At 44.5% G+C, this 20,334-nt stretch overlaps 1 protein-coding gene across 1 annotated transcript; it reads right to left on the bottom strand.

The window, feature by feature from the left end:
- Positions 1-479: 479 nt before the first annotated feature.
- Positions 480-16,198, bottom strand: ifi30 (IFI30 lysosomal thiol reductase). The gene is made up of 6 exons (XM_062960226.1): positions 16,031-16,198; positions 10,179-10,361; positions 10,021-10,095; positions 3,528-3,623; positions 2,677-2,829; positions 480-2,093 (listed from the first exon to the last, which is right to left on the bottom strand). Exons 1-6 carry the CDS (start codon positions 16,160-16,162, stop codon positions 1,956-1,958), a joined length of 777 nt encoding a protein of 258 aa, XP_062816296.1. The 5' UTR covers positions 16,163-16,198; the 3' UTR covers positions 480-1,955.
- Positions 16,199-20,334: the final 4,136 nt, after the last annotated feature.

Below are 20,334 nucleotides of genomic sequence, written 5' to 3'. Positions count from 1 at the left end.
GTATTCCATTTATGTTAAGAATCATACTAATGTAGTCAAAGTGAATACAGGTAGTGGATACCTAAAGTAAAGTATTTATTGTAATATATACTATCAGTAAATGTAAGAGATTCTAGACGGCTGTTTCTAATCAAATCCAATTTTGATTGATGTTAATAAGATACCATAATCCCCTTCTTTTGCAGCTTGCATAACAAGTGCCACTAAAAGTTGTTTATATAGAAGATAATATTACATTACTAACATAGTACTCACACATTACATACTATTGGCATTTGGGAGTTGTAGTTGCTGGGATTTATAGTTCGCCTACATCCAGAGACACTATAGACTCAAACCATGATGGATCTGGACCAAACTTGGTGCCAATAATCAATATGTTCAAATGTGAACACTGTCCGAGATTGGGGAAAATAGACCTTGGCATTTGGGAGTTGTAGTTGCTGGGATTTATAGTTCACCTACATCCAGAGACACTATGAGACCAAAGGTGGCAGAGATTTATTATCGGCTGTCTAGCGACAAAGGGAAACAGGATCTGGGTAATTTCAATACGCAGCAAATTGAGACAAAGCCAGCTGGCAATTTTTCCGAGGCCTTTCAATAGGCGTCTTGCGGGGAACGAGGCCGGGCGGGCGGCGCTGCCTTCTGGTCCCGGCAAGCGATCGGTGGCTCTCCCTGCAAGGAGAAAAGCAAGCTGTCAGCATGGAACGCAACGCAATGCAAGTCGGTTTGGGCTGCAAATGTATTAGGAAAAAAATAGGCGCGACATGTCCATTTTTAATACTTCTGCAGCTACTCCTTTTGGTCGCTGGAGGGCAGCAGATGACCTAACAAAACACAATACTGGCTGGAACTGCACTGGAAGAAGAAGAAGAAGAAGAAGAAGAAGAAGAAGAACAACAACAACAACAACAACAACAACAACAACAACAACAACAACAACAACATGCCCTGGCAGAATATGTAAAGCAAAGTGAAGAACCTGCTGTGATTGAAGTCAAAAATCACAAACTCCTCAAAGCACAGCAGACAAAAAACCGGTACAAGAAAACCGCACTACAAACTAGAGCTGACAGCTGGCACAACAAAACACTGCATGGAAAGTTCCTTGACAAAATGGAAGGAAAAGCTGACAAGGAGAAGACCTGGCTCTGGCTCACGAATGGGACCCTGAAGAAGGAGACAGAAGGCCTGATCCTTGCAGCCCAGGAGCAAGACATCAGGACAAAGGCAATTAATAATAATAATAATAATAATAATAATAATAATAATAATAATAATAATAATAGCAGCAACAGACACCCCAGGGACCACCCTTCATGCAGGAAAAGCAAAAGCAAAGCATTGCAACAGATGACCACCTGGCCTTTGTAATAATAATAATAATAATAATAATAATAATAATCTGAAAATACATCACACAGTCCTAGACACTTGGGAAGTGTTCGACTTGTGATTTTGTGATACGAAATCCAGCATATCTATCTTGTTTGCTGTGTCATAATATAATAATAATAATAATAATAATAATAATAATAATATTTTGTGATACGAAATCCAGCATGTCTATCTTGTTTGCTGTGTCATAATAATAATAATAATATTTTGTGATACGAAATCCAGCATGTCTATCTTGTTTGCTGTGACATAATAAAATAATAATAATAATAATAATAATAATAATAATAATAATAATAATAATAGCAGCAACAGACACCCCAGGGACCACCCTTCATGCAGGAAAAGCAAAAGCAAAGCATTTCAACAGATGGCCACCTTTGTAATAATAATAATAATAATAATAATAATAATAATAATAATAATAATAATAATACATCACACAGTCCTAGACACTTGGGAAGTGTTCGACTTGTGGTTTTGTGAAACAAAATCCAGCATATAGATCTCTTTGGCTGTGTCATAATAAAATAATAATAATAATAATAATAGTGTTACAGGGTGTTTGGATGCCCCACAAATGAAGACACGTGAGCACACGTATTAAAAAAAGGGATACTTGCCTTGTAAAGGTCGCAGACCAGTCTGAAGAGTGAGTCTTGTGCTTGGCCTTGCAGATCCTCTGTGTGATTCTGCGGAAAGCAATTAGGTTTGGTTTTGGTTTTTTGGTGAACGATCCCACATAGCAAAAGCCGAGGCCGGCCCTGATGCTGCTCACTAGGCATGTCCGATTGATGAAAAAAATGTTTCAATTCTCGTTTCTAAAGTAGGGGGCGCTGGCGCTTCGATATAGAAAGTATTTCCGATTTTTTCACCCAAAAATTTCGGATATTTCCGAAAATTCGTAATGATTCTAAATGTTTCTAAAACGGCGGACGCGCATGCGCAATCGCTACACACCGGGCTTGTATGTCAATCTTCCATGTGGACGCAGAGGACGTTAGCCCCCACCTTTGCGTCCATCATGGAAGCTTCTGATTGGCCGGGGAGCGGCAGCCATGTTAATATATAAAAATATATTTTTAAAAAAAATTGGGGGGGAAAAATTAACAAAACATTAAGAGACAATTAGAGAATAGGCCAACAATGGTTCGAATTACATTGCTGGTTGCGCTGTGAGACAATGTCTCGGAATGCGTATCAAAAAGCGAGAACAATCCGAAATAATTCCGATATACGATTCAAAACGATTTTTTGGACATGTCTACTGCTCACCCCGTTGATGAGGATCCAGGGCACGTACTGGTGGGGCGGGTTGAGGCTTCGGGTGCGCTGGGCGTTCTGGTGCATGAGCTTGTTGCCCAGGTCTCCCTTCACGCAGGCGGTGATGTTGGCCAGGGAAGCTTCCGGGAAGTACAGGTCCAGGCACTGGAAGGGCACAGAATCATAGAATCCTAGAGTCGGATCTAGCGACACAATCAAAGCAGTCCCGACAGATGGTCAACCAGCTGGCCGGGGTGTCCACCGACAAGCTCCCAATTCCACAAATAGTTCTAGCTCCCACTACTCAGGAGACACCAATGGTGCCTCTGAGAGCCCTACAAGTTTCCTCCACAAACACCATCCTGGACATGGGCGGAGCCAAAAAGACAGTTGGAGCCAAGCAGCCGGTGAATTCTTTTTCAGTTAGAGTTTGGAATTCAGGCAGTTAGGAGTTGGGAGTCTGGAATTCGGTCAGTGTTTTGAAAAGGAAGCCTCTTTGAGGAAATATAGTTAAAAGTGAAAGCTTTCTTTTGGGGACAATTTCACCCTAGGTTTTAATAATAATAATAATAACTTTATTCTTATACCCCGTGGGGCGGCTTACATGGGGCCATGCCCAAACACAACAATATAAAAGCAAACAAAACAATAAAGCAAATCATTCAGCAATAAAAACAACAATATCGATAAAAGGTCAACATGGACAAAGTGGACAAGGGCACAAGGCCTGGAGGCCGCTCCCTTGAAACCCTAAAGCCCTGCAGTCTCACACTAGTGCTCTCTTTGGCACTCACTCTTAACTCAAAACACTGCTCATTCTCAAAGCAACAGCAGTAACTCAAAATGCTCTTAAGTTAAGTTACCGTTGGCAAGTTCTGGGTGATGTTACGACTGGACTCCATGCAGAAGATGGCCGGGAAGGCGTAGGACATGTCCTGGAAGTAGTCGATGAGGCAGGTCTATGGGGCGGACAAAGAGGCATGGATTAGCTGAGCATGTGGTATGGTCATTCCACTGTCATGAGACCCCGTAAAGTCACGTGTTATATTTGCACAGAATAAGGTCAATACATGAAAGGCTCTTAATGTTTACAATGTAGAAGCCTGCAGGTCAGTCTAGAGTAGAGTTTTGGATCTTGATTTCCATAATAATCTGACTCCCGCGACAAAGACAGCTTGTTCCCCTACCACGTCATTCATATCAGAGTATTTGCAGCGCAGCAGTAGTTGGATGGAAGCAGTAGAGCGCAGAACGAAGAGACACTCAGAGACGTTGGTAAAACTATTTACAAAGTTTTACTGTATGTAGCAGTCTAGGATCTGGGCCCATAACCAATTGTCAGAGTATTAGCAGCGCAGCAGTAGTTGGATGGAAGCAGTGGAGCGCAGAACGAAGAGACACTCAGAGACGTTGGTAAAACTATTTACAAAGTTTTACTGTATGTAGCAGTCTAGGATCTGGGCCCATAACCAATTGTCAGAGTATTAGCAGCGCAGCAGTAGTTGGATGGAAGCAGTGGAGCGCAGAACGAAGAGACACTCAGAGATGTTAGTAAAACTATTTACAAAGTTTTCCTGTCTGCAGCAGTAATCAAGACAAACAGACGAACACAGGACTGCTCTGTTCTCCAACAGAACTTGACTCAAACTCTAGGCAGACAGAACTCAACTGAACAGAACTGAACTGATACAGTCATTATGCACAAACACTTGTGTCTGGATACTCCCTAGTTCCAGCCACACATCAAGGTCATCATAGCTTCTTGGCAATTCTTGGCAATCGTTATGCACAAACACTTGTGTCTGGATACTCCCTAGTTCCAGCCACACATCAAGGTCATCATAGCTTCTTGGCAATTCTTGGCAATCGTTATGCACAAACACTTGTGTCTGGATACTCCCTAGTTCCAGCCACATATCAAGGTTATCATAGCTTCTTGGCAATTCTTGGCAATCGTTATGCACAAACACTTGTGTCTGGATACTCCCTAGTTCCAGCCACACATCAAGGTCGACAATCCTGACATTTAGAGCTCGTAATGGCCAAGGACCATTATATCTTAGGGACCGCCTCATTCCTTTTGTCCATCAGTGGTCACCTTGATCCTCCCAGGAAAATCTCCTATACATACTGGGCCCTAGAGAGGTACACCTAGAAGGCTTTTCGACCGATGCTCCAATTCTGTGGAACTCACTGCCTCCATATGTTAGAGCAATGTCAGAGTTGCAACCTTTTGTAAAAGGACTTAATTTTTCTTTTCTTTTTGTTGTATGAACGTAGAGGCGTGGGCGAGAGGTTGTGCTGTCAATTTTCGAGTTTGTGGGGCATTTAGTTTAGTTGTTTTGTTCAGTGCCGTGATTCCATTACCCTTTTATATATATAGATTATTCATGACTACATTGAAACTAGAATAGAGAGAAATCAGCATGGAAACTGCAAGAGCTACCATAGATTGTTGCACATGGAAATAATGGTAGTAAATAGTTTTTGATTTATTGAATACAGTTATATACTACAATTATATTTTTTTGTTATTTAAACTATATATAAATTGTGAAATTATGTTTTTTTCTCTCGAAGTGACACACCACCCAAGTCATGCTAGGTTTTTTGGTGAATTTTGACACACCAAGCGCAAAAGCTTGCCAGAGCCGGCCCTAGGTAATTTTCAAGTGTTACTTACTTACTTAGGCGATCCCTCGACGTTCGAGGACGATGGTCTTCCAACCTTGGTATCTTGGGCGTGTGTTCTTAGGTGACTGAAGAGACCGATTCTTGACCCGCATATTCTCCCGCAGTGAGGACATCGGTTTCCAGGTGGAAGGCGGTCCCGGTCGGGGTTAGCTTGACGCTCCTTCCTCTTGGCACGTTTCTCCCTTAAGCCCTCCGTTCGTGCCTCTTCAAACTCCGCAGCACTGCTGGTCACAGCTGACCTCCAATTAGAGCGCTCAAGGGCCAGGGCTTCCCAGTTCTCAGTGTCTATGCCACAGTTTTTAAGGTTGGCTTTGAGCCCATCTTTAAATCTCTTTTCCTGCCCTCCAACATTCCGTTTCCCATTCTTGAGTTCAGAGTAGAGGAGCTGCTTTGGGAGACGGTGATCGGGCATTCGGACAACGTGGCCAGTCCAACGGAGTTGATGGCGTAAGAGCATCGCTTCAATGCTGGTGGTCTTTGCTTCCTCAAGCACGCTGACATTTGTCCGCCTGTCTTCCCAAGAGATTTGCAGGATTTTCCTGAGACAACGCTGATGGAAACGCTCCAGGAGTTTGGTGTGACGTCTGTACACAGTCCACGTTTCGCAGGCATAGAGCAGGGTTGGGAGGACAATGGCTTTATAAACAAGCACCTTGGTCTCTCTACGGATGTCCCGGTCATCGAACACTCTCTGCTTCATACGGAAAAATGCTGCACTCGCAGAGCTCAGGCGGTGTTGTATTTCAGTGTCGATGTTGACTTTTGTGGAGAGGTGGCTACCAAGGTAGCGGAAATGGTCAACATTTTCTAATGTTGCACCGTTAAGCTGTATTCCTGGCTTTGCAGAGGGATTAGCTGGTGCCTGTTGGAAGAGCACTTTGGTTTTCTCGATGTTCAGTGAGAGGCCGAGCTTCTCGTATGCTTCTGCGAAGGTGTTTAGAGTGGCTTGTAGGTCTTCTTCTGAACGCGCACAGACTACGTTGTCATCAGCATATTGGAGTTCTATAACAGATGTTGTGGTGACCTTGGTTTTGGCTCTCAGTCTGCTGAGGTTAAATAGCTTGCCATCTGTCCGATAGATGATTTCCACTCCGGTGGGAAGCTTCCCATCAACAAGGTGAAGTATCATAGCGATGAAGATGGAAAATAAGGTGGGGGCAATAACACATCCCTGCTTGACACCTGATTCAACCTTAAATGGGTCACTTTGGGAGCCGTTGCTGTCCAAGACTGTTGCCATCATGTCATCATGGAGGAGCCGCAGGATGTTCACAAATTTGTCAGGGCACCCGATTTTTTGGAGGATGGTCCAGAGAGCGCTGCGATTCACTGTGTCGAATGCCTTTGCAAGGTCAATGAATGCCATGTACAGAGGTTGGTTTTGTTCCCTGCATTTTTCTTGGAGCTGTCGAGCAGTGAAGATCATGTCCACTGTTCCTCTGGAGGGGCGGAAGCCATTCTGGGATTCTGGGAGGGTGTCTTCTGAGACAGGGAGAAGGCGGTTTGCAAGGATTCTTGCGAGGATTTTCCCGGCGGAGGTTAGAAGGGAGATACCACGATAGTTCCCGCAGTCTGTTCTGTCCCCTTTCTTGAAAAGGGTGATGATGGTGGCATCCTTGAAGTCTGCTGGGATTTTCTCGGTCATCCACACCTTTTCAATAAGCTGGTGGAGTTGTTGCATCAGCTCAGGTCCACCCTCTTTGAAGATTTCAGCGGGAATCCCATCAGGTCCGCTAGCTTTGTTGTTTTTTTGTTGGCTGATGGCATTGCTGACTTCTTCCAAACTAGGCAGTGCTGCAAGCTCATCCCTGGTTTGTTGTTGCGGGATTTGTGAGAGGGTCTCTTCGGCCACATTGGAGCTGCGATTCAGCAGGTTCTGGTAGTGCTCTTTCCAACGTAGTGCAATTGATGTTTTGTCCTTCAGAATTTTGGTTCCATCTGATGAGCGTAGGGGCTGTATGCCATGGTTTCTTGGTCCATAAATGATCTTTGTGGCTTTGAAAAATCCCTGAGCGTCATGGGTATCTGCAAGGTGTTGGATTTCTTCAGCCTTCTTTGTCCACCAGATGTTCTTGAGTTCTCTGGTCCTTCTTTGGACCTCGGCTTTTGCACTGGCATAGATCTTTTTCTTGGCAGCACAGTTGGTGTCTCTCTGCCATGTTTGGAAGGCTTTCCTTTTGTTATCAATCAGCTGTTGGATCTCTTTGTCGTTATCATCAAACCAGTCTTGATGTTTCTTAGTTAGGTATCCAATGCTTTCTTCGCAGGCTGTGATGATGGAGGTCTTCAGTTTGTTCCAATGTTCCTCAACATTTTCGGGGTGTTCTGTGGGTAGATGATCTTTGAGTGTTGTTTGGAGAAGGGCTCGTTTGGAGGGCACCTGAAGGGCTTGGGTGTTCATTTTTCGCCTTGTTTTCCTTCCTTGGAGTCTGCGTTTGGGGACGATCTTGATAGCCATCGTGGATCGGATTAGCCTGTGGTCTGTCCAGCAGTCATCAGTACCTGTCATGGCTCTTGTGAGAAGCACATCACGGCGGTCTCTGGCACGTGTGATAACATAGTCCAGGAGGTGCCAATGCTTTGACCGAGGGTGCTTCCATGATGTCTTGAGCTTGTTTTTCTGGCGGAAGAGCGTGTTGGTGATGACAAGGTTGTGCTCTCCGCATTTGGTGAGAAGCAAGATGCCATTCGAGTTGCTGTTTCCGACCCCGTCTTTTCCTATGATCCCTGGCCACAGGTCAGAGTCCCTTCCGACTCTTGCGTTAAAGTCCCCCAGGAGGATGATTTTGTCCTCCTTAGGTATCTCCGATAGGATGGTATCCAGCTGACAGTAAAATTTTTCCTTGATGTCTTCGTCAGCATCTAGAGTTGGTGCATAGGCGCATATGATGGTTGCCTGTTGGTTTTTGGCAAGGTTAATTCGGAGGGTTGAAAGTCGTTCGTTGATGCCAGTGGGTGCTTCAGTCAGGTGCTTCACCAGGTCGTTTCTGATAGCAAAGCCAACTCCGTGTATTCTTCTTCGCTCTTCTTCAGGTAGTCCCTTCCAGAAGAAGGTGTAGCCTCCCTTTTCTTCCTTCAGCTGCCCCTCTCCTGCTCTCCGGGTCTCCTGAAGGGCTGCTATGTCGATCTTGAAGCGTCCCAGCTCTCTTGCAATGAGAGCAGTCCTGCGTTCGGGGCGCTCGCTGTCAGTGTTATCTAACAATGTCCGTACGTTCCATGTTCCAAAGTTCATTTTTCTTTTTTGGCCGCAGAGTGGTGACCCCTCTGGACGCGGCAGTCCAGTCAGGGTAGGAGAGGCAGACTATGTTTAGGGCACCTTTTCTAGCCCCTTCCCCGTGTGGGGTGAGCAGAGCGGATCCTAAAAAGGGCTGCTCAGTCATGGATACAGCTGCCGGACTACTCAACTGCCTCGGTCCTTGAGGTAGAACGACTGAGTCCATATCCACCGCCCATGTGCCAGTCTGTGACTAGGGGCTTCCAGATTTCACAGTCCTGCCCCCGTCGCCACTCGCTGATCGCCATGGGACTTTTGTAGGTTTGTTTTTATTTTTGTTGGAAGACGCCTGTGCGTGATTTTTTTTAATGTGTGGAGGTCGGTGCACGGCCGGTCAACACACAGTCTTCACAGAGTGAGGTTCCAGCAGTGGTGTGGTTAACACAACGACAGTGGCTTCTCAGTCTGTTGCAGCCTTCTTCCGCCTTCACAGCCGTTGTAACATGTACCATGTTATCCTCCGCCTGCTCCGCCGTTGAGGTCTTTGGGTCTTCGGATTGTGCTTGGTCTGGAACCTCCCCTGCGGCCACTCCTGGGAGTGCATCACTCCAGTGCCCACAGGTTCATCGGAACACGCAGGCCCCCTCACCACGGCAAGGTGACAATCCATCGAGGGGGGATTTTCAAGTGTAGGCGAACAGAATTATGGCACCCCCCACTCCCCAAACTAATCACTGAAAAATAAAAGCGTTGGATAAGTGAAAATGTTGGATAATAAGGAGGGATTAAGGAAAAGCCTATTAAACATCAAATTACATTACAATTTTACAAATTAAGCACCAAAAATCATGTTTTACAACAAATCAACAGAAAAAGAAGTTCAATACATCGTAATGTTATGTAGGAATTACTATATTTGTGAATTTAGCACCAAACATTGAACAAGGATATAGGGCAGTGTGGACTGAGATAACCCAGATAGCCCCTAGTATTAAAAAAAAACACTCTAAAATCAGGACAATAAATAAAGAACAACACTTTGAAAACAGGAGAAATCCAGACAGTAAACAATCAGGGACAGCTAACACTTTCCAAAAAAAGTTGTTAGGTCCCAGGCAAGAAGAAGCCAGGCCTTGAAGCCACAGGGCCATTAAATGCTAATCAAGGTGATTAATTACAACATTCACACCTGCTTCAAAGAAGAGTTCTTTCTCCCACTCTGGACCTTCTACAGATATATAACCCCCACTTACCTAGCTTCCAAGTTCCCACAGATCTCACAATCTCTGAAGGCCTCAAAGGTGGGCACGCGTGGCCTCCCAGGAGGATGGCGCCCCCGGGACGATGGCGCCACAGGCAAGTGCCTAGTTCACCTTATGGTTGGACCGCCTCTGAAGCTTGCCCATCATTGGTTTATAAGGTTCGAAAAATATTCATGCCGCACTCACCTCCATCATGTTGCCCAAGCACTCGTCCTCGCCGTGTTGGCACTCGAACTGCCACCGGCTGGGTCCCTTCGTCTCCTGATCAAGGCAAGCGGAGGGAGGGCGTGAGGACGAGCGAGAGGCTGTGACCCCCAAGGGATCCCTCTCCCCCCGGTACTTACCTGTGCGTTCCCATAAGGCACCAGGGTGACGTTCATGATGCTGGACAGCATCAGCCAGGTGGGGAAGAGCTGCAGGACCAGGAAGGTTCGGCAGGCCGGGCAGAGGCTCTCGTAGTAGAGGCTGACCGAGACCCGTGGCGCCGCAGAGGGGCCCGGGTCAAGCTTGGCACAGTGCTTCTCTGCCTGAAAGAATCAAAGGGTTGGAAGAGATCACATGGGACATCTAGTCCTACCTCATTCAAAGCAGCCTCGACAGATGGCCATCCAGCTTTTGTAATAGTAATAATGATGATGATAACAAAGAGCCGGACAAGGCACCATGAGCTTCAAGAGTTGGAAGTGGATCGGGGCCTTTTACATGAATCGGGGCACCCCGACATGCATTGGTAGCGACAACCCAAGAGAACCCCCACAATGAAGGGCAGGCAATCTGCCTGGTTTGTGGAAGCCCTGGGATAGAAGTTCAGATCACAAACTGAACGGGGAAGTTCTGTTTCCAAAACTCCTTATACACCCCATCCTGCAAGAAGGAAACCCACCCTGCAGAATAGATTAGAAAATTTGGTTATAAATGGAGATCGAGTGGAGCGTGAGGCCAGTTTAAAGTCCTTGGGTGCTTTATTGTTCTTGAAGAGTTGCAGTTGAGTTAGTCAAGAGGGCCCTGCAGAGATTGTATTATCTGGGACTCTTAAGGAACCAACCATTACCACTCCTGACCAGACAATTATGGGTTAAGGTCAAGGTTATAAATGGAGATCGAGTGGAACGTGAGGCCAGTTTAAAGTCCCTGGGTGCTTTATTGTTCTTGAAGAGTTGCCGTTGAGTTGGTGAAGAGGGCCCAGCAGAGGTTGTATTATCTGGGACTCTTAAGGAACCAACCATTACCACTCCTGACCAGAGAATTATTGGTTAGGGTCAAGGTTATAAATAGAGATCATCAAATGAAGAGTGAGGCCAGTTTGAAGTCCCTGGGTGCTTTATTGTTCTTGAAGAGTTGCCGTTGAGTTGGTGAAGAGGGCCCAGCAGAGATTGTATTATCTGGGACTCTTAAGGAACCAAGAATTACCACTCCTGACCAGAGAATTATGGGTTAGGGTCAAGGTTATAAATAGAGATCATCAAATGAAGAGTGAGGCCAGTTTGAAGTCCCTGGGTGCTTTATTGTTCTTGAAGAGTTGCCGTTGAGTTGGTGAAGAGGGCCCAGCAGAGATTGTATTATCTGGGACTCTTAAGGAACCAAGAATTACCACTCCTGACCAGAGAATTATGGGTTAGGGTTAAGGTTATAAATGGAGATCGAGTGGAGCGTGAGGCCAGTTTTAAGTCCTTGGGTGCTTTATTGTTCTTGAAGAGTTGCCGTTGAGTTGGTGAAGAGGGCCCAGCAGAGATTGTATTATCTGGGACTCTTAAGGAACCAAGAATTACCACTCCTGACCAGAGAATTATGGGTTAAGGTCAAGGTTATAAATGGAGATCGAGTGGAACGTGAGGCCAGTTTAAAGTCCTTGGGTGCTTTATTGTTCTTGAAGAGTTGCCGTTGAGTTGGTGAAGAGGGCCCAGCAGAGGTTGTATTATCTGGGACTCTTAAGGAACCAACCATTACCACTCCTGAGCAGAGAATTATGGGTTAAGGTCAAGGTTATAAATGGAGATCAAGTGGAGCGTGAGGCCAGTTTTAAGTCCTTGGGTGCTACATTGTTCTTGGAGAGTTGCCCTGGGACGGCGTTCATACTGTGGTTGTGTTGGTGAAGAGGGCCCAGCAGAGATTGTATTATTATCAGACTTTGAAGGAACCAACAATTACCACTCGTGTCCTGGTTAACGGACCGGGCAGTGGTGCAGCTAATTAGTAGCCAGCTGCAATAAATCACTACTGACCGAGAGGTCATAAGATCAAAGCCCGGGTTGGATTGAGCTCCCAACCATTAATAGCCTAGCTTGCGGTTGACCTAAGCAGCTCGAAAGACAGTTGCATCTGTCGAGTAGAAAACTTAGGTACCGCTTTACGCAGGGAGGCTAATTTAACTAATTTACAACACCATAAAAACTTCCAGCAGCGTGCAGAAAGGAATGAGGAAGCACTCCATCAAGGATAAAGCGGCATCTCCCCCTGTGGCCAGAATCGAGCAAACCCTCAGGAAGCCGGAAGCTGGGAAATGTTGAATTGCCTCTGTGTCTGTCTATATATGTAGTATGTCTAATGGCATTGTGGAAGTGGCTCTATTAGTCCACTGCTGCTCAGCTGCTCTTCACCACTTCACCACTCCCATGGATACTGCACTAGTTACATTGGCTGTACTAGATGACTGGGCCCATAACCGATATCGGGAGTTCTATGCAGTCCCAAAACGACTACTCTTTTGGAAGTGGCTCTATTAGTACGTTGCCACTCAGCCACTCGCACTGATACTGGTCCTTAGAGTCCTTGTACTGGTTACCCTGGCTGTACTAGGTGTACTGGGCCCATAACCCATGTCGGGTTCTATGCAGTCCCAAAACTACTACTCTTGTGGAAGTGCCTCTATTAGTACATTGTTGCCCAGTTGCTCTTCGCCACTCCCACAGATACTGGTCTTTAGAATCCTTGCACTGGTTACACTGGCTGTACTAGGTGTACTGGGCCCATAACCCCTATCGGGAGTTCTATGCAGTCCCAAAACTACTACTCTTTGGGAAGTGGCTCTATTAGTACGTTACCACTCAGCCACTTTTCGCCACTCCCACGGGTACTGGTCTTTAGAGTCCTTGCACTGGTTACACTGGCTGTACTAGGTGTACTGGGCCCATAACCCATATCGGGAGTTCTATGCAGTCCCAGAACTACTACTCTTTGGGAAGTGGCTCTATTAGTACGTTACCACTCAGCCACTCTTCACCACTCCCACGGGTACTGGTCTTTAGAGTCCTTGCACTGGTTACACTGGCTGTACTAGGTGCACTGGGCCCATAACCCATATCGGGAGTTCTATTCAGTCCCAAAACTACTACTCTTTTGGAAGTGGCTCTATTATTACATTGCCACTCAGCCACTCTTCGCCACTCGCACTGATACTGGTCCTTAGAGTCCTTGTACTGGTTACACTGGCTGTACTGGGTGCACTAGGCCCATAACCAATATCAGGGGTTCTAATAAAACTCCTTTTCTTGTGGGAGTGCCTCTATTAGTACATTGCTGCCCAGTTGCTCTTTGCCACTCCCACGGATACTGGTCTTTAAAGTCCAGTGTACTGGACTCTAGTGTACTGGTTACACTGTGTACTGGTTACACTGGTTGTACTGGGTGCACTGGGCCCATAACCTGTATCAGGGGTTCTATGCAGTCATAAAACTGCATGACAATGCCAGATAATTTCCAAATCCTGGCAGAATGTGTTGCCTGGGAGTCCTATGTCTCCTTCTCTAGAGGTTTTGAAGCAGAGGCTGCATGGCCATCTGTCGGGAGGGCTTGGATTGTGTTTTCCTGCTTGGCAAGGGGTTTGATGCTCCTGGCCCTTGTGGTTTCCTTCTTCCAACTCTGGGATTCAATTCCAAAATATTCCAAAAATCCGTTTGGCCCCGAACGTGAGCTGAACTCCCCTTCGTCTATGGGGCGAAACATCTGCAGAGCCGTGAGTCAACGTAAACATTCTTTATTTTTAACTCGGCTTCCTTCTTCGAACAGAGAAGTGAAAGAAAGAAAGAAAGAAAGAAAGAAGCCTTTTCCGGGCAATGAAGGCCCAGCCTCCCTTGCAATTCTGCAGAAATGAGGGGGAATTCCAAGGAAGGGGTTTTTTCCTGCCATCATCACCATAATAATAATAATAATAATAATAATAATAATAATAATAATAATAATAATAAGTATAATATTATTAGTACATAATAATAATTAGTAATAATAAGTATAATATGTATAATATCATTAGGGCTTTGATTGTGCTTTTCCTGTGCTTTTCCCTGGGGTCTCTTCCAATTCTGTTATTAAGTATAATATGTATAATAATAATAACAGTATTGGAAGAGACCCCAGGCAAAAGCACAGGAAGAGCACAATCAAAGACCTCCTGACAGATGGCCATCCAGCCTCAATATTATTATTATTATTATTATTATTATTATTATTATTATTATTATTATTATTATTGTAGAATCGTAATAATAATAATAAGTATAATAATAACAGTATTGGAAGAGATCCCAGGGAAAAGCACAAGAAAAGCAGGATGAAAGCCCTCCTGACAGATGACCATCCAGCCTCAATAATAATAATAATAATAATAATAATAATAATGTAGAATCCTAATAATAATAATAATAATAATAATAAGTATAATATGTATAATAATAACAGTAGAGTTGGAAGAGACCCCAGGGAAAAGCACAATCAAAGCCCTCCCTGACAGATGGCCATCCAGCCTCAATAATAATAATAATAATAATAATAATGTAGAATCCTAATAATAATAAAAATATGTATAATAATAACAGTAGAGTTGGAAGAGACCCCAGAGAAAAGCATAGGAAAAGCACAATCAAAGCCCTCCTGACAGATGACCACCCAGCCTCAATAATAATAATAATAATAATAATAATAATAATAATGTAGAATCCTAATAATAATAATGAGTATAATATGTATGATAATAACAACAGAAGAGTTGGAATAATAATAATAATACTAATAATCTGGCAGAATATGTAAAGCAAAGTGAAGAACCTGCTTTGATTGAAGTCAAAAATCAGAAACTCCTCAAAGTACAGCAGACAAAAAACCAGTACAAGAAAACCGCACTACAAACCAGAGCAGAACCAGTACAAGAAAACCGCACTACAAACTAGAGCAGAATCAGTACAAGAAAACCGCACTACAAACTAGAGCAGAACCAGTACAAGAAAACCGTACTACAAACTAGAGCAGAACCAGTACAAGAAAACCGCACTACAAACTAGAGCAGAACCAGTACAAGAAAACCGCACTACAAACTAGAGCAGAATCAGTACAAGAAAACCGCACTACAAACCAGAGCAGAATCAGTACAAGAAAACCGCACTACAAACTAGAGCAGAATCAGTACAAGAAAACCGCACTACAAACTAGAGCAGAATCAGTACAAGAAAAGCGCCCTACAAACTAGAGCAGAATAAGTACAAGAAAACCGCACTACAAACTAGAGCAGAATCAGTACAAGAAAACCGCACTACAAACTAGAGCAGAATCAGTACAAGAAAACCGCACTACAAACTAGAGCAGAATCAGTACAAGAAAACTGCACTACAAACTAGAGCAGAATCAGTACAAGAAAACTGCACTACAAACTAGAGCAGAATCAGTACAAGAAAACTGCACTACAAACTAGAGCAGAATCAGTGCAAGAAAACACTGCCCGCATCATCCGAAAATACATCACACAGTCCTAGACACTTGGGAAGAGTTCGACTTGTGATTTTGTGATACTAAATCCAGCATATCTATCTTGTTTGCTGTGTCATACAATAATAATAATAATAATAATAATAATAATAATAATAATAATAATAATAATAAGGCAATATGTTGAGATTTGGGTTTGGATTAGGGAACTGTCCTTCCTTTCTGGGAGTTGTAGTTCACCCATAACCAGGGAAACTGTGACCTCCACCGATGATGGACCTGGACCCGACTTGGCACAGGGAACCTCCGGGACTAAGTCCACCTCCTGGAGGGGTTGGAGGGACGGACTCACTATATAGTGGGAGTTGTAGTTCACCCTGCAGCCTGGGAGCACACTCCACCCCACCCATGAGGCACCCACATGCTGATGGCGTGTCGGGGGCTGGACTGGCTGGTCTTCGGAGGTCCCTTCCGACTTTGAGCGCAGAGTCCACAGACTCACCTGGCAGGTGCGCGCGGACTCCCCGGTGCGGCACCAGAAAGGCGGGGCCAGGGGGCAAGGGGGGGCTCCCCACGCGGTGCCCCCCAGGAGGGCCAGGCCGGCCCACGCCCACAGCAGCCTCCCCGCAGCCATGAGCCCGTCCGCGCTTCTTACCACGGAGGAGGGAGGGAGGGAGGAGGCTGCTCTCCCGCTGGTCCGCCTCCCGGAGGGGGAGGGGAGGGGTAGGAGGAGGAGGTAGCAGCCCCTCCCCCCTTCGCCCTCCCCACCAGGACTGGGATAGATGACCTTCAGGGCGGGGCCCTGTCTCGCCAGCCACCACCTCCTGAGTCTGCCTCTGATCTTCTCCCTCCCTCTTTCTTTCTCCCTCCCTCCCTCCCTGCTTTGATTGAAGTCAAAAATCAGAAACTCCTCAAAGCACAGCAGACAAAAAAACCAGTACAAGAAAACCGCACTACAAACTAGAGCAGAATCAGTACAAGAAAACCGCACTACAAACTAGAGCAGAATCAGTACAAGAAAACCGCACTACAAACTAGAGCAGAATCAGTACAAGAAAAGCGCACTACAAACTAGAGCAGAATCAGTACAAGAAAACCGCACTACAAACTAGAGCAGAATCAGTACAAAAACCCGCACTACAAACTAGAGCAGAACTAGTACAAGAAAACCGCACTACAAACTAGAGCAGAATCAGTACAAGAAAACCGCACTACAAACTAGAGCAGAATCAGTACAAGAAAACCGCACTACAAACTAGAGCAGAATCGGTACAAGAAAACCGCACTACAAACTAGAGCAGAACCAGTACAAGAAAACCGCACTACCACCTAGAGCAGAATCAGTACAAGAAAACCGCACTACAAACTAGAGCAGAATCAGTACAAGAAAACCGCACTACAAACTAGAGCAGAACCAGTACAAGAAAACCGCACTACAAACTAGAGCAGATTCAGTACAAGAAAACCACACTACAAACTAGAGCTGACAGCTGGCACAACAAAACATTGCATCGAAAGTTCCTTGACAAAATGGAAGGAAAAGCTGACAAGGAGAAGACCTGGCTCTGGCTCACGAATGGGACCCTGAAGAAGGAGACAGAAGGCCTAATCCTTGCAGCCCAGGAGCAAGACATCAGGACAAAGGCCATTCAGGCCAAGATTGAAAAATCAGCTGATGACCCAAAATGCAGATTGTGCAAGGAAACCGACGAAACCATTGATCATCTCCTCAGCTGCTGTAAGAAAATCACACAGACAGACTACAAACAGAGGCACAACTCTGTGGCCCAAATGATTCATTGGAACTTATGCCTCAAGTCCCACCTCCCAGCAGCAAAGAACTGGTGGGATCACAAACCTGAAAAAGTCTTGGAAAATGAACATGCAAAGATACTGTGGGACTTCTGAATCCAGACTGACAAAGTTCTGGAACACAACACACCAGACATCACAGTTGTGGAAAAGAAAAAGGTTTGGATCATGGATGTTGCCATCCCAGGTGACAGTCGCATTGACGAAAAACAACAGGAAAAACTCAGCCGCTATCAGGACCTTAAGATTGAACTTCAAAGACTCTGGCAGAAACCAGTGCAGGTGGTCCCGGTGGTGATGGGCACACTGGGTGCCGTGCCAAAAGATCTCAGCCGGCATTTGGAAACAATAGACATTGACAAAATCATGATCTGCCAACTGCAAAAGGCCACCCAACTGGGATCTGCAGCATCATCAGAAAATACATCACACAGTCCTAGACACTTGGGAAGTGTTCGACTTGTGGTTTTGTGATACGAAATCCAGCATATCTATCTTGTTTGCTGTGTCATACAATATAATAATAATAATAATAATAATAATAATAATAATAATAATAATAATAATAATAATAATAGTAATAATAATAATAGAATAATAGAGCTGGAAGGGACCCCCAAAGGACATCCAGTCCAATGCCCTTTTGGCCATTATGCAGGAAAAGCACAATCAAAGCACCCCTGACAGATGGCCATAATAATAATATTAGAAGGATTTCTCGCTCATGGAAGAGGAAATCCCAATGGAGCATTTTTTAAGTTGGCCTGGTTTCTCTTGGAGCGAAAGCTGTTCCTGGAAATCACACTGCCGGGAGACTTGTCATTGGTTGCACTCACTCGTGCCCACGTTATCTTCACGTGAGTGGTGACAGACGGGTCCAAAGGGCAAGGTCGAGCGCGTGCAGTGTGTTTTGTGGTTCTTGTTCGTGGCCACAAGAATTATTATTATTATTATGACACAGCAAACAAGATAGATATGCTGGATTTCGTATCACAAAACCACAAGTCGAACACTTCCCAAGTGTCTAGGACTGTGTGATGTATTATTATTATTATTATTATTATTATTATTATTATTATTATTATTATTATTATTATTATGACACAGCAAACAAGATAGACATGGTGGATTTCGTTTCACAGAACCACAAGTCGAACACTTCCCAAGTGTATTATTATTATTATTATTATTATGATTATTATTATTATGACACAGCAAACAAGATAGATATGCTGGATTTCGTTTCACAAAACCACAAGTCGGACACTTCCCAAGTGTCTAGGACTGTGTGATGTATTATTATTATTATTATTATTATTATTATTATTATTATTATTATTATTATTATTAGGACACAGCAAACAAGATAGATATGCTGGATTTCGTTTCACAAAACCACAAGTCGGACACTTCCCAAGTGTCTAGGACTGTGTGATGTATTATTATTATTATTATTATTATTATTATTATTATTATTATTATTATTATTATTATTAGGACACAGCAAACAAGATAGATATGCTGGATTTCGTTTCACAAAACCACAAGTCGGACACTTCCCAAGTGTATTATTATTATTATTATTATTATTATTATTATTATTATTATTATTATTATTATTATTATGACACAGCAAACAAGATAGCTAGGCTGGATTTCGTATCACAAAACCACAAGTCGAACACTTCCCAAGTGTCTAGGACTCTGTGATGTATTTTTGGATGATGTGCGCAGATCTCAGATCCCAACTGTGACCTTTTGCAGTTGGCAGATCGTAATTTTGTCAATGCCTGTTGTTTCCAAATGCCGGCTGAGATCTTTTGGCACGGCACCCAGTGTGCCCATCACCACCGGGACCACCTGCACTGGTTTCTGCCAGAGTCTTTGAAGTTCCATCTTGAGGTCCTGAGAGCGGCTGAGTTTTTCCTGTTGTTTTCCGTCAATGCGACTGTCACCTGGGATGGCGACATCCATGATCCAAACCTTTTTCTTTTCCACAACTGTGATGTCTGGTGTGTTGTGTTCCAGAACTTTGTCAGTCTGGATTCGGAAGTCCCACAGTCTCTTTACGTGCTCATTTTCAAAGACTTTTGCAGGTTTGTGATCCCACCAGTTCTTTGCTGCTGGGAGGTGGTACTTGAGGCATAAGTTTCAATGAATCATTTGGGCCACATAGTTGTGCCTCTGTTCGTAGTCTGTGTGTGCAATTTTCTTACAGCAGCTGAGGATATGATCCATGGTTTTGTCGGTTTCCTTGCACAGTCTGCATTTTGGGTCATCAGCTGATTTTTCGATCTTGGCCTTAATGGCCTTTGTCCTGATGTCTTGCTCCTGGGCTGCAAGGATCAGGCCTTGTGTCTCCTTCTTCAGGGTCCCATTCGTGAGCCACAGCCAGGTCTTCTCCTTGTCAGCTTTTCCTTCCATTTTGTCAAGGAATTTTCCATGCAGTGTTTTGTTGTGCCAGCTGTCAGCTCTAGTTTGTAGTGTGGTTTTCTTGTACTGATTCTGCTCTAGTTTGTAGTGTGGTTTTCTTGTACTGATTCTGCTCTAGTTTGTAGTGCGGTTTTCTTGTACTGGTTTTTTGTCTGCTGTGCTTTGAGGAGTTTCTGATTTTTGACTTCAATCAAAGCAGGTTCTTCACTTTGCTTGACATCTTCTGCCAGGGCATGTTCTTCTTCTTTGACTGCTTGTTTGACTTGTAAGAGTCCTCTGCCCCCTGATCTTCTAGGCAGATATAGCCGGTCAACATCACTGCGAGGGTGCAGGGAGTGATGAATGGTCATGAGTTTTCTTGTTTTTCTGTCCAAATTGTCCAGTTATTATTGTTATTATTTAAGGAAACGCTGTATGGCCATCTGTCTGGGGTGCTTTGATTGTGCTTTTCCCCCCTGGCAGAAGGGGCTTGGATTCTATTCTCTTTGGGGGTCCCAACTCATTATTAATATAATTGTTGTTATTCTGCAGAGGCTGGCCTTGGCACCTGCTCAGATAGAG

Source organism: Anolis carolinensis, unplaced genomic scaffold (genome assembly GCF_035594765.1).
Source record: "Anolis carolinensis isolate JA03-04 unplaced genomic scaffold, rAnoCar3.1.pri scaffold_7, whole genome shotgun sequence".
In the NCBI taxonomy this organism is placed as follows: Eukaryota; Metazoa; Chordata; class Lepidosauria; order Squamata; family Dactyloidae; genus Anolis; species Anolis carolinensis.
The sequence above is the reverse complement of the archived record's forward strand: the minus strand, read 5'-3'. Positions and strand labels throughout refer to the sequence as shown.

What these genes read in the sequence shown, in the direction of transcription:
- ifi30 (XM_062960226.1), bottom strand. Translation starts at nt 16,162, where the DNA reads ATGGCTGCGGGGAGGCTGCTGTGGGCGTGGGCCGGCCTGGCCCTCCTG. An exon ending in AGTCCGCGCGCACCTGCCAG is followed by an intron (nt 10,362 to 16,030) that starts GTGAGTCTGTGG and finishes TGATTCTTTCAG; the next exon opens with GCAGAGAAGCACTGTGCCAA. An exon ending in TGCCTTATGGGAACGCACAG is followed by an intron (nt 10,096 to 10,178) that starts GTAAGTACCGGG and finishes TGCCTTGATCAG; the next exon opens with GAGACGAAGGGACCCAGCCG.